General features: G+C 38.3%; 1 protein-coding gene across 5 annotated transcripts in view; it reads right to left on the reverse strand.

Moving 5' to 3' along the window:
• The window catches only part of ANKRD45 (ankyrin repeat domain 45), a 111,149-nt gene that overhangs the window by 65,501 nt on the left and 30,744 nt on the right, over nucleotides 1–14,904 (reverse strand). For all 5 annotated transcript variants that reach the window (XM_007480800.3, XM_007480798.3, XM_056815563.1 and 2 more), the window contains exon 3: nucleotides 7,022–7,189. In XM_007480800.3, the coding sequence (XP_007480862.2) occupies nucleotides 7,022–7,189 (168 nt within the window). The remainder of the gene's footprint in view (nucleotides 1–7,021; nucleotides 7,190–14,904) is intronic.

The raw sequence follows: 14,904 nt of genomic DNA on the forward strand, positions 1-14,904 counted from the left end.
GCCAAAAGGGGACTGCCCACTAATTTGCTTTTTGTCAATGTACACAACATTGGTTTTGTTATTTTTCTTTTATTTTTCTCTTATCCCCATATTATTGTAATTTCCCTTTTAGAAGTTGTAATATTGTATGTACCTCTGGTTAAAGTTATAAGTTGATTATGTTTAAAATTATCCCTTTGGGGAGACTGGTCTCCCAAAGGATCATGGGGGGATTTTAATTAGAAAAATTTGTACCCTTGAAATACATCTTCCAACATCTCTTTCCTCTTTATCCCCACATTTGCATTTGTTACATGTGTATATAGTTCTGTAACTCCTCCCAAGCTCTCTCTCTTTTTCCCACATGCATATCTGGGTGAGTTCTCTCTTTTTCTCTAGCCTTTTATTTCCCTTTTTGCTTCAAGTTATTGTTAATAAATCTTATTAAATATAATACTTGGAGTATTTTGGATATTAATTTTTAAGCTTACAATAGCAAAGCTTTTAGTGGGTGTCCTCTGGCTTACAAAACTTTTAAGAATTTAGATGTTGATTTTATTACTATGCCTAAGGCTGGACACTATAAAGTTTGTCTAGTCATAGTGAACTAACTCACTAAGGGAATAGAAGCCTTCCCCAGTGCTCAGCCCACAGCAGTTTTTGTTGCTAAGATGTTATTGAGGGAGATTGTCCCTCACTTTGGCCCACCAGCAAGCACTGATTCAGATGGGGGAACCCATTTTACTGACTCTTTTATGCCAGGCTTATTCTTGTTTGGGGATTACTCCCCAATTCCACACATATGGATATCATCCCTAGAGTTCAGGCCAGGTTGAATACATGAATCAAGTACTTAAAAACATGATTGGTAATTTGTGTACTGAGACTCACTTGAAATGGCCTGAGGTTCTCCCCTTAGCCCTGTTTTATCTTCACAATGGGCCTAGGGAAGATCTACACATTTCACCATTTGAGATACTTTTTTGGACATCCCCCCATAGAGTCCAATCCTTTTTCCTTTGCATACACACCATTATTAGGGGAGGACACTTCCATTGCTTCTAATATACAGGATTTACAGGTCAAATTGCGTGAACTCTATGAATCTGGAGCTGCGCAACAGGCTGAACCTCTAGACTTCTCACCCAGGAGACAAGGTGTACATAAAGAACTTTCAGCTCACTGGAGGAACTCAGCCTGCCTGGGAAGGTCTATTTCAAGTAACCACTCCAAAAGCTATCAAAATTAGAGAAAAGGACTCTTGGATTCATTGCTTGCATGTAAAACTGGTACTCTCTTCTGACACTGAGTGACTATCTTCTCACATATATTATATTTTCTTCTTGTTTATTTTGGGATTTGATTTTGTCTTGAGTTTACATATTACTCTAAGATGTCCTGTTACAAAATGTTATCTTCAGTTAGTATGTTTTCATTATTAATTGTAGGTTCTGTTACATTGTCTTTATTTGTACCCTCTTCCATAAAAGTCCATAGACAAGTTGGATGAACTCTTTTCCATGACAAAACCATTGATCCCTATAAATGCTGGGTCTGTCACCAGATCCACAGGAGCTTGGTTTTGTCATGGTTAACAATTCCATTCCATAGGAATGAGACTTTACTACAACTTGCACCACAGGAAGTTCACTTTACCTAAATAGTCTTTTGCTCTTTTTACCTTTGTTAACTGTCACATATATAATGATGGATGGACCCCATCAAACTGATTACAACCTGTATCAGTGACCTTTGAGGAATTTAAGGAACTGAAAATCTCAGTTAACTTGAATGGGTCTTCAGCAGTGTTTTTTTAGGTACCTAGAAGCACCACTCCCTCTGACTGATCATTTGCCTACCTTTGACTTACATGTGAAGAGAGGTAAGAGTCCATTGAGCATGACAAAGTGAAGTGCAAGTGCACCATTCCATTCCCTATCTCTACATTTATTTGTGCTAGAGTAAAGCATAGAAATGCAATAGATGGGATGCATAAAAACATGTCTTTTACAACTGTTACAATCTCATCCTGGCAGAGGAAAAGTTTCCCATGGGGCTTGATGATCTCGAGATAGTTCTCTGTTTGTAACTCTTCAGCTTACTCTATCCTTCCCCAAGGATGGTATGGTACTTGTGGTTTGGCTTATATTATTCCACCAGTATTGGTGCATGACCACTATATTGGCTGAATAGGCAAGTCCATGGTCAGGAATCTAGGTTCCTGGTGGCATATTAGACCGAAAAGGTCAAGGCCAAATTCAGTAGCATCCTCATTTGCAGAACAGAGGAATGATGGTAGTGATAGAGTCAGTTAGAAATATCTCAGCCATTGTTGAAAGATTGGCTCAAGACATAGTTCAAGCCATCTCCCAGATGAAGGCCATCTCTTTCCTACAGGAAGAGATTGACTTCTTAGCAAAAGCAGTTCTACAAAATCATCTGACTCTTGAAATGCTTACCAACACATCAGGAAGTAAATATGCCTTTATTAATCAATTCTTGTTCTTATGTAACTAAATCTGGAGAAATTGTGACAAATATCTATGAGCTTCAAAGATTTTAAATGACACACAGCAAGTTGCTGTAGAGACTCATGTGACACCTGATGGCACATGGTGGAACCTCTCATGGCTGCAGGGAACTGGTTTGTTTGCTACTATAACCAAGTGGGCTCTTTTAATTTTGGGAATTGTGGTACTCTTTATAATTTGTATTAGCTACCGTACTAGAGTTTATAACAAGCTTTTACCAGGTGAAAAAATTATGTACACTCACACTATGGATCATGACCAAGTAAGAGAGGAAATACATCTTGCTTTTGAGTGAGAAATCTTTTTGTTATGCCTCTATTTGACTGACCCATTGTCTAATGGGATGTGCAATATGAATTTCTGGAGGCTTTTCTTATTATTTTTCTGTGGGGAACTATCATACCCTGTCTGACAGTCACAGTGTGGGAAATGGAGACTGCAGAGTAGCCTCCAGAAAAGATGAGGCACCTACTGAAGCCCTTCTGTGTGATCTCTCCCTCTAATTTCCCTTACTAATGGAATTGTTATGATTATTGTTCTCTCCCCAGCACAGGAAAAATAATATAAGAGCAAATACTTACAAGGTTAGCACACATATATCCCACTTTAATCCCTCTAGATTATTACCCCCAAAAGATTACATTCACAGAACTAAAACCTAAAGATCATTACCCACTACCGCTCCCTTCTCTCTCCTAACAGTTACACTTAAATGCCCCACACCCATTGCAGGCCAAGCATGACAGGTAAATCAATCACTCCTCTGAAACTCAAGCTACTGACACTTCACTGATTCATTATGTTTGCGATAACCAGGCAACATTGCCAGTTGCCTTAATTATACACAAGAAAAATGTAACTTGGAAAATGAGGAAAAATCCAATTCTCATCTGCTTTAAGTTACCCTCTAACCCTGTATCTAGCTACAAAATGTTTTGTTACTCATCTCCTAAGTCATTGTGATTGACTGTGAAAGCTGATCTAAAGCAACAATGATTCTCCTAGCTGATCATCCCAAAGGTTAGGAGGAACTAACCTCCAGATTACCCTATCCATGTCATTTATCTCCATCTCTGTTGTAAGCAACATGGTAAATGATCACAGAATGTTGTCTAAGTGGTTTGTTAATGTATGACATATCCAATTATCTGTAGAAGATCACGTATGTTGAAAAATGATTGTGTGCCCAAAAAGTATGTACTCACTGAACCTATATAATAAGCACAAACCCTATGCATGGCAGAACACTGTGTGACACCTAAGCACAGGATTGAGCATTCAGTGTAGTGTCTCTCATCTCTTATTCGACTGACCACTCCACCTAGACAGAAGTACCTCCCTTTTTGAGAGACCACTGGTTTGGCTCTCAAAGTTTTTCTCAATATTTCAAATTGGAATTTGATTTTTTCTTTTTTTCTGGAATATATGAAATCAGTATTAATGTTTTTATTTTGAAGGATACATTTACAAAACCTATTAACCCTAATACCACTGCATACCCAAAAGCTTTAGACTATGGAAACCTGCCATTGATTATTGAATATTATGGGACTTTAATTGATATTTGTGTCTGATTTCAGAAGAAGGAATTACTAAGTAGCCACTGCACAATACAAAGAAGCACAAGGTCAAGGAGACCAACAATTCCTATAATATTTATATGGATCTACACCAAGACAGAGGACTTGTTTGGGGGTTTGAGGAAGCAGCTATTTAACAAATCCAGAGTTTGGACTTCGTCATGCCAGGTTTCTATAAGTACCTTTGGCTTTCATTTTGGCTCCCCTCTCCCTGAGATTGAAGGAAAACTCAGATCAGGGAATCATATTTTCCTTTTACCTCAGACTTTTATAGTATGGTAATTTTCTGCAGTACTGTCTGCTGATGGGTAAGTAATATTACTGCAATTGTCCTGCATGCTTGTAGAATATAAGCTACCTCAATTGGGTCTCACTGGTGATTCAAGGACCTGTTATGATTTTATTTTTACTTGTAATTTTATACACATAAGATTTCGATATGTATTTTTTATGTAGAATTTTTTTTCTCTTTCATTTGGGTTTGAGTTTTGTCTGTTTGTTTAAGAATTGATCCATATAGGGGGCAGCTGGGGTAGCTCAGTGGATTGAGAGTCAGGCCTAGAGATGGGAGGTCCTAGGTTCAAATCTGGCCTCAGACACTTCCCAGCTGTGTGACCCTGGGCAAGTCACTTGACCCCCATTGCCTACCCTTACCACTCTTCTGCCTTGGAGCCAATACACAGTATTGACTCCAAGACGGAAGGTAAGGGTTTTAAAAAAAAAAAAAGAATTGATCCATATAAGCCATAGCTCAGCCATGTATCCCAGGGTGATTCTAGTGTTGGTCAACATCCTCCTGAGTGAAAATTGTATAATTATCCTAAAATCCAAGGTTTAAGATCTTTTAAAGCAATTTTAGGAAAAGAAAATCACAACACCCTGAATCAAGAAAGTGGATCTTCTGTAGAAGATGCCATAAGAATGCCCACAGAAATCACCCCAATACATCAAGAGATCCACAATGAACTTTGAGATATATTGAACTGAATTGAAGGTGATTGAACCCATAATGTATTCTGAAGGTAAACTCTTATGCCAAAAGGGAGCGCCCCCTAATTGGCTTTTTTGTCAATGTTCTCTCTATTGATCATTTTTTTCTCTCTTCTTTCTTTTCCTCTTATTCCCCCAATTTGTTGTAATTCCCTCTATGTAAGGCAAAATATTTTATAAACTTCTAGTAAGAGAATCTTTAAATGTATAAGCTTCATATGTAGAATGATTCCCTGGGGAGACCTAACATGTTAATCTCCTAGAAAATGCAGGTGAGGAGATTTAACATACTACTCTTCTATATAAGGTCCAATCCTGTGCCTAGGAAGGGGGCTATCTTTCATGAATGAGGGTGGGGAATAGGGTTAATAGAAGTAAAAATTTTAGTTAATTTCAGGAGTGGGGGAACTCTGGTTGCTTTTGCTTTCAATAAAGCTTTAGAAAGATGAGATAGTTTTCTTTTTAGCTTTCCTCACATCCTATAATTTTAACAGTGGGCTGGAGAAACTCAAATGAATAGACCTCCTTATTAATGCCACAGCACTGTGTTTTGTATCCTGGGGCTGGTTGTGACTGTAGCATCAGTCTGTTCTCCCACTACTTTGTGGATTTTCACCTATTGCAGGGGTCTCTGGAATGTAACTCCCACAAAAGGTGAGAGAACGCTGTACTTAAAAAGTGTTTTGCAAATAGTAAGGCATTATAAAAATGCTAGCTATTATTATGTTATATAGTCTAATTATATTAAAAAGTATATATTTATAATTAGAATATTATTTATTATTAGAAATTGTTTATTAATAAATACATTAGTAATTATTACAGTTATATATTCTTATATATTACTTATATTCTTACATATTATATGTTATATTTTGTCATATTCTATTAGAGTATATGTCATATTATGATTATTAGTAATTATAAATTAAAATAATATGTAATTAAAATAATATAATTATAAATAGAAAGATATAATTTATATAGAAAGATATATCTTTTATTATAATATAATAGCATATTATATATTATTATTTTCTTTGTATATACATTTCTCATCGCAGTGCTTTACACATAGTGGGTGTTTAACAAATATTTGTTGAAATGAATGGAATTATTTAGTGTACTATCAAAAGTTGCCATAATGGTCTCAATATAAACAATGATTTTCTTCAGACTGCACTTTTTTCTCAAACCCAGTTTGCATAATATAGATTGCCTATAATCAGATGTTCTTTTTTATGTGTACTCATATGCTGTGCTCTTCTTCTCTTTTAGAGAGATGTCACTTCAGGAATATAGTCTATAATATACAAATAAGATTATTATTTTTGTTGAAAAAATTAGGCTACTCTGCCTGGGCCCAGAGAAACTGGATTGAAATACACATTGAATTTATCTATATTTAAGCATTTGCAAACACCTGCTGAAATTCTAAGAAGTCAAGTTAAAAACTTCCACTGTGCCAATTTCCCACTCTATACAAAACAATGTTCTATGATTATAGCACTCTGAGCAGATGACAGAATCCATGGCCTGAAAGCAAAACTATATTTATTTAGCGTAGGTGTAAAATGTGAAATACAACAGAGAATTTAAAACTTTACAGAGAACTTTACCTACATTACCTCATTTGATTTTTCAAAAAACTCCAGAAAATAATAATATAAAATTATTATACTCAGAACTCAAGCTAAATGATCTACTCATGGTCATACAACTTGTGTAAGAATTGGAATCTGAACCCAGATCTCTCCTGATTTCAGAGTCTGTACCCTTTCCTCTACATTATACTGCTTCATGAAGTATTATTGTCTTTCCTTCAGACTGGCTCAGTGACACAGCCTTTGAATATATGAATTTTGACATTTTTAAATTTTGAATTCAACCTCTGGATTTCAAAGAAAAAAGAAAAATGTTCATAACTCAGGTTACAGATACCTGCAACGTCCAGATAACAAACACACTCCATCTGAGAGAACCGTAAAGCAATATCTCGGGGTGTTTCATTAAGAAAGTTCAGTACATCAAGTTCAACTTCCTGTTCAACTAGCATTTTCACAGTGTCTAGACGGCCCCAGGCTGCAGCAATGTGTAAGAGAGTATAACCTGAAGAATTGAACAAAGATAGTGCAAGAACTAAAATTAATAAACAGTAACTCAAGTACCATATTTATAAAATTTATTAATAACAACTTGAAATAAAAAGCTAGAGTAAAACCTGCCTAACTCAACCTCACTAGAAGAAAAAAGAAGGAGGAGTTACAGAAATTTAAAAACAATAATGTAAAGATGCACGTAAACGCAGGGGAAAGAATGCTGGGAAATACAAAAGGAATTTGGGGGAACATAGTCCTGGGGTCAAGATTTCCACTTATAAATTCATCACTGTGATACTTTTGGGAGACCAGTCTTCCCAAATGGATAATTTTAAATATAAATTGTATATTTATAAATTGTAATAATTTGTGGATAAAAAGAAAAGAGAACAAAACCAATGATTGCTAGATGCATTGACAAAAAGCCAGTTAGGGGGCAGTCCCCTTTGGCAGAAGAGTATACATTCAAAACAAATGCATTCAACCCCACACAGTTCAATTTAGCTATTTGTGGGCTTTTACAATGATATGTTCTTCAGTACAGTCAAAGGGGAAAGGTACAAATAAAGACTGTGTAACAGAATATATCAATCAGTTTAATATATGAACTTTTAAAAAAATTAACCCTTAAAGCAATTAGTAAAATACAAGAAGCACTGACAGGGTACAGGCAGTAAAATCCAAAATCCTTTTTCTCTGATTCCAATAGACTTCTTCACTATTATGGAGGGGAATAAACTCAAAATAGTTAGCAAGCAACAAACTAGCATATATGGTTAAGATTCATTCCCCTCCCCAGTATTTATCATCCATTTGCATTTCTTTTGTCACCCCTCTGGAATTCCTCATACACACAGTGGGCAGAATCTCCATTCTGAATGTTGAGAGTATTTAAGATTTTCAAAATTTTGTCAAAATATTCCAGTTTGGTCTAGAGTTCAAGCAGCCTAGCTTGCTGCTGAATATTCTTAAAGAGATGCAAATAAAGTGGGAAATATATAATGAAAACTACAACTGCTAATAAAAGAATTAAGCAGAGCCAGTATAAGCTTGTCAGCTCTTCCAACTCAAACCGCTGTTTCAGAATTTCAAGCATGCTTCCTAATATCATTATTCCCCCCCAAAAAATGGATTTTATTTACAGGGTAAAAAAAAAGGCAAAGGAATTAGTTAGGAGGCTTGGGAAAATATTGTTCTTTCACCTCCTCCCTAGGGGCAAAACTTCCAGGGAAAATAATAGCATATTTGCATATGAGAGAAAGAGGTATTTTGGGTCAGGAGACCTCTCCAAAATCCTGACTTCAAATCCACTGATTTGGGCTAACTGCCCTCCTTGTTATGTTGGGTTGTAGGGTGGAAAGAAGAAGAAAAAACTGGCAGGAGAATCCCCTGACTGTGAAAAAATCCTGAGTTGCAAGCCAGAAACCCAGGGTCAGCTTAAGAAATCCGCTTAGAAATTAAAAGGGGGTGGTGCTAAATAAATGGCACAGGTTTGCGTCTCCCCTGCTGAAAAATAACCAGGACATGTTGGAAACCTATGTGGGGTGATGTGAAAGAGACTTATACTTCTTAAGAATTCCCAGGTTGTGTGTGGAAAAGACACAGCACAAGCTCACAGTAGGGGGTGGGGGTGTGTGGTCACAGGATGACAGAGGCTGCAGGCTGGGCAGGGATGCTAGGAGTTGCAGAAGCACAGTCAGTCAAGCAGATGGGCATGAGAAGCAGCAGGAGAGAAAATGTGGGTTTCAAAATTTCTCTACTGTCTATTCTTTCTCAAAGCCTTAAAAAATTTTTTTTACAATTTTATCCCTACATGGTAAGCCAAAATGTGATAATTAAAATTAATATACAATAACTCAAGTATGATATTTATAAGACTTATTAATAACAACTTGAAATAAAAAGTTAGAGTAAAACCTGCCTAACTCAACCAAAAGAGGAGAAGGAGAAATTACAGAAACTTATAAATAATAACATAAAGATACACGTAAACAAAGGGAAAAGGTTGCTGGGAAATACAAAAGGAATTCAGGGGAATGTAGTCCTGGGGTTCATGATTTCCACTTATACAACAGTAAATACATTTGGATATTATGGAATCCTTTTTCTGGTCAAAGAGATCAGTCTGTTGGAATCCTCTAAAAGGCAGCAGACTGTGTCCTTTGGATCACAGATTTAGAGCTGAAAGGCTATAGTATAAGCCCTAAGTTATATAAATGAAGAAACAGATACTCAGATCACTTATATGAACATAGAGAGTAAGTAACAGGGCTGAGATTTTGACACTGAATACAAGCTTCATAACCTATTCCCCAGTCAAGGAACATGAAGAATGCCCTCAAATTAATTGTTAAAGACAAGCTCACAAAGGGATAAGAATGAAGTGAAGAAACAAAATTCTTGGACAGGAGGACAATGCTGGGGAGTTACAGGAAGAAGAGGGAAGAGGAGAAGGACTGGGTCAGCTGACAAGAAAGAGTTTTTATAATTTTTTTGCATTTTTTATTTAAAATATTTTTCCATGGTTATATGATTCATGAGCCCCCTCCCCTCCTGAGGCTGACAAGCAGTTCCACTGGGTTATACATTATAAGGATAATTTTAGGGTTGTGACCTAAATCTAAATTATTTATTGGTCACCAGGGGATATCCCAAATAAAATACCCAAGTCAGCTGGAAATTTATGGTGATTTTAATTAATATAGAGGAAAGAAATAAAGGAGAAGGGAGAGGGAAAGGGTGTAGGATTTCTCCCACCTGGCCTGCACCAGGGGGAAGATTAGAGGCTTTTAAGAAGATAGTGTTAGAAGGTAAAGGAGAAAGGAATCAGCCTAGAACTCCAAGAGGGCTCAGCTAAGATGCCTGAACCTGAACTAGCTACTAGCTACTCTGCTTCTCCCAATATAGTATCAAGGGAAACTCACCACCAAACCAGACAATAGCTTCAGCCATGCCAAGATGTCAGAACACTTAGCATGCTGCCAGCCAGAGCCACCTCTCCAAGGAAAGAGGCCAAAGAGAGGAAATGAAGCCAAAAATATAGATGGTTTTACATCACTTTCCTGCGTCTCGGTTCCGGTCAAGATGGCGGCTTAGAGAGAGCTAAAGTTCAGATCTCCAGAAACCCCTTCCTTACCGATCTCAAACTGTATGCTCCTAGGACACCAAAATTCAAAACAAACAACAGGATAGATCCAGGGAACCCTCCTCCTGGACCTGGATCAAAATGTACGACCCCCCAAGAGCCAGAACCCAAGATTACTCGGATCTAAAGGATAGGCAGAAGGAAGGTCCCAGGACCCATTCCCCCCAACCCAGAGCGCTGAGTCCAAGGCAGCAGCAGGGAACCTAAGAGCCAGCAAAAGGACCCCAGGGCCGGATATTCTGAAGGCCGCACCCTGAAAACACCCTGAGCCAGTCGTGGGGGCACCCAGACAGCAGGGAAACAGAGAGAGAGAAAGAGGGGAGCCTGTAGCCCCCTGGCTGGATCCTTCCATCCGAGTCTCAGGGAAGGTCCCTGCTTTAAGACACACTCAATCCAACCCAGGGGAAGTTAATCCTATCAGGAGCCCTCGGAGCTCCAGGAAGCCAAGGCCCCTCCCTCCTCAGAGTGTAGGGTCTTCTAAAACAACAGTAACCCTCAGGGCCGGCTATTCAGAAGGCCACATCATGAAAACAACCTGAGCCAGTCACGTGGGCACCCAGACAGCCGGGAAACAGAGAGAGAAAGAGGGGAGCCTGTAGCCCCCTGGCTGGATCCTTCCGTCCGAGTCTCAGGGAAGGTCCCTGCTTTAAGACACACTCAATCCAACCCAACTGAAGTTAATCCTATCAGGAGCCCTTGGAGCTCCAGGAAGCCTCGGCCTCTCCCCCCTCAGAGTGCAGGCCTCTCTGGCCAACAAAGGCTCTGAGATACCTCGGGGACAGTGCAAAGCCAGGCTCAGAGCGTGGGAGTAAGGTGACGAAGAAGCATTGGGAGGGAACTGAGAGCAGTAACACCCACGAATGGACAATTTGCCTGGGGCTAAAGCCTCTGAACACCAGACAGAGATAAGAAAAGCTAGACCTCCCCACTCAGATAGAGATGGAAAACAGCACAGAAAAGCCTCAACACTCCAAGAAAAACAAGAAGAAGGGGGAGACTTTGGACACATTTTATGGAGCAAGAATACAAAATACAGAGGAGATAGAAGAAGAAACACAAGCAAATGCTCCAAAACCTTCTAAAGGAAATGGAAACTCTCCACAAACCCATGAAGAATTTGAATCAGAAATGATAAAAAAGATGGAAGCCTTCTGGGAGGAAAAGTGGGAAATAATGCAAAAGAAATTCACGCATCTACAAAACCAGTTTGACCAAACTGAAAAGGAAAGCCAGGCTTTAAAAGTCAGAATCAGCCAACTGGAAGAAAACAAGCAAGAATTAATAAAGCAAAGCCAAAAGACCAAGAAATTAGAAGAGAACATAAAATATCTCACCGACAAGGTCATAGACTTGGAAAATAGAGGGAGAAGAGACAATTTAAGAATAATTGGACTACCAGAAAAGCCAGAAACAAACAGCAAACTTGACATCGTAATACAAGAAATAATCAAAGAAAATTGCCCAGAGATTCTAGAACAAGGGGGCAATACAGCCACTGAAAGAGCTCACAGAACACCCTCTACACTAAATCCCCAAAAGACAACTCCCAGGAATGTAATTGCCAAATTCCAAAGCTTTCAAACAAAAGAAAAAATCTTACAAGAAGCCAGAAAAAGACAACTTAGATATAAAGGAATGCCAATCAGGGTCACACAAGACCTTGCAAGTTCCATTCTGAATGACCGTAAGGCATGGAACATGACTTTCAGAAAGGCAAGAGAGTTGGACCTTCAACCAAGAATCAGCTACCCATCAAAACTGACTATATATACTTCCAAGGGAAAGTATGGGCATTCAACAAATTAGAAGATTTCCAAGTTTTTGCAAAGAAAAGACCAGAGCTCTGTGGAAAGTTCAATATCGAAAAACAAAAAGCATGGAATACCTGAAAAGGTAAATATGAAGGAAAGGGAAAAGGAGAAAAATGTAATCTTTTTCTTTTATCCTGCATCTCATCTGTACCAAAGGTAGCTTAAGCTTGACTTAGGACAGCCCAGGGGTCTGTCAGCTATTTCTGCACATGTCTATCAAAGACCATCCTCCTAGATACTTAATCCTTAAGTATGGGTGTAGAAATTCCTGATTTTGTTAGACTAAGTAGGGTGGAGTAATGTAATGTTCACAAGACATTCCTGATTTTGTTAAACTAAGTATCTTCATTGTTACAATCAGGAGATAGCTAAATCCAATCTTCACAACATGTATTAAAAACCCCAATCACATCTCTATCACACTATGCATTTCCACTTCCACAGTTCTTTCCCTGGATGTGGATAGTGTTCTTTTTCATAAGTTCCTCTGGATTGTCCTAGGTCATTGCATTGCTGCTAGTAGAGAAGTCCACTACATTCAATTGTGCCACAGTGTAACACTCTCTGTGTACAATGTTCTCCTGGTTCTGCTCCTTTCACTCTCCATAAATTTCTTCACATTTTTTTTCATCATTTCCCATGATATTCTTGATCTTTTGTTCTTCCTGATGAACTTTGTTATAATTTTTTTCTAATTCTATAAAAAAGTTTTTTGGTCATTTGATAGGTGTAGCACTAAATAAGTAGATTAATTTGGGTAGTATTGTCATTTTTATTATATTAGTTCACCCTTCCCAGTGTTATGAGGAAAATAGAAGTATAGTAGGAGAGATGATGTTTGCAGAAGATAGATGCATGAGACCTGAAGGTGGAAGATTCTGGAATGCTGGAAGGGTTAAGCTAGAACTTAAGCTGGGTCTGTTATCTCTCTCCCTCTCCCTCTCCCTCTCCCTCTCTCTCTCTCTCTCCCTCTCTCTCTCTCTCTCTCTCCCTCTCTCTCTCCCTCTATCTCTCTCTCTCTCTGGATGTTGTTATAAGTATATTTTGGAAAGGGGGAAGGAAGGTTATAAACAAAGGATAAACTCACATATAAATAAAATTGAATTTATTAACAGAGAAGGAATGGATGGAAAAGGAAAATGGGAGAGGGTGAAATCTGACTGCTTTACCCACTAAATAATCCCACTATCTAACTACCTTAGATAACCACATAAATGTCCTAAGGTTAAGTCCAACAAGTAACCAGATTTCTCACAAACAAAGAGTCCTTTGATGGGTCAGGTATAGGAATCCAGCTGAGTCCTCAGATATCCAAAAGAGAGAGACTTATTTCCTCCAACTTTCTTCTCTGTCCACCAGAGGGTATTGGGGAAACTTCTGCTCACTCTTGTTTGATGGTATTCAAAGAGGCTGCTTGCAAGATGTCCAAAGTGTTAGATTTATTTGTGGTTGGAGTCCAGGAGAGATCAGATCTGCACCCCTCAGGCTTCACTTCTCAGCTTGAGACTGCTATTGGGAAACTGTCTCTTCAACAGTTTGGAATCCTGACCCAGTAGCTCTTGGAATCCAGGCCTATCAATCTTGCTACAGTGACCTTTCCTTGCTACAGTCCCCTCTTTAAACAAAGCTTAAATCATGTTGAAAACACTATTTTGGCATTTTTGCACTTCTAACATACTTACATATTACCTAAACTAAAATATCTACCCAAAATAACAAACAACTTACACTCAACTATCTTAACATATCTAATACTAACCTATTAGAAACATTTCAACCTCCAAACAGTACAGAACCATATATATCTATTACTATAGGTGATCAGATTTATGATCTTTGGTTGATACTAGAGCCAATAAATCAGTTTTTTAAAGTCTTCCTAAGAACTGTATAGCTATTGGTACAATGGACGTAATAGGAACTACTGGAAAACCAGAGAGAATAGCAAAATTACAACCTAAAATGATTACTTTAGGTCCTTTATCTGTGGAGCATAATTTCTTTGTATGCCAGACTGTCCCATGATCTTCTAGGTAGGGATTTATTATATAAATTACGAGCAACAATCCAATGTACTGTAAACCTTAAAATTTCTTAGACTTATAAATGTTGGAAATTTCACCATTGGGAAATTTCATACTTGGAAAATTTCTTACTGATAGTCTATTGGAATGTGAACCCCATTGGCATGGGAGGTTCCTCCTCCTCCCTTCTTAAGATTACTTTAGGACAGAAACCTTTTGCTGAACAATGGAAAGGGCTTTGACCTATGCTTAAGCATAGAACAGGAAGTTCTTTGAGTCATGATTGATTTTAGAATTGATACAATAGAGATACTTGGAATGACAGAACCAGGTCTTGGAAATTACAATCTCCACCCTACTCAGTCCTAACAGGATTTAGGAAGGGCTGCAGCATAGATCAAAATTTAATTATTCCAATCTCCACCCTACTCAGGGTAACAGGATTTAGGAAGGGCTGCAGCAAAGGATTAAGATTTAATTATTTGAGAATATGACCTTCAACATACATGTGCAAAGCCACAGACCTCTGGGCAGTCCTGGGTTAAGGTAGAGCCACCATTGGCACAGGGAAGACAAGGACAGTGATTGGTAGATGTGAGAACTGAGGGGAGGGAACTTGGATGTTTTCCTTAAAGATAGCAGGGTCTGAGGAGGAGGTGGTTGGAGAGTTTTTTCTCTGAGAGGTTGTGCTCTGAGAAGCTTGCTCTGAAGGAAGCTGGAGGTGGAGGCCCCTGAGACTGTTTCT

The sequence above is a fragment of the Monodelphis domestica genome, chromosome 2, assembly GCF_027887165.1.
Source record: "Monodelphis domestica isolate mMonDom1 chromosome 2, mMonDom1.pri, whole genome shotgun sequence".
Taxonomy (NCBI): Eukaryota; Metazoa; Chordata; class Mammalia; order Didelphimorphia; family Didelphidae; genus Monodelphis; species Monodelphis domestica.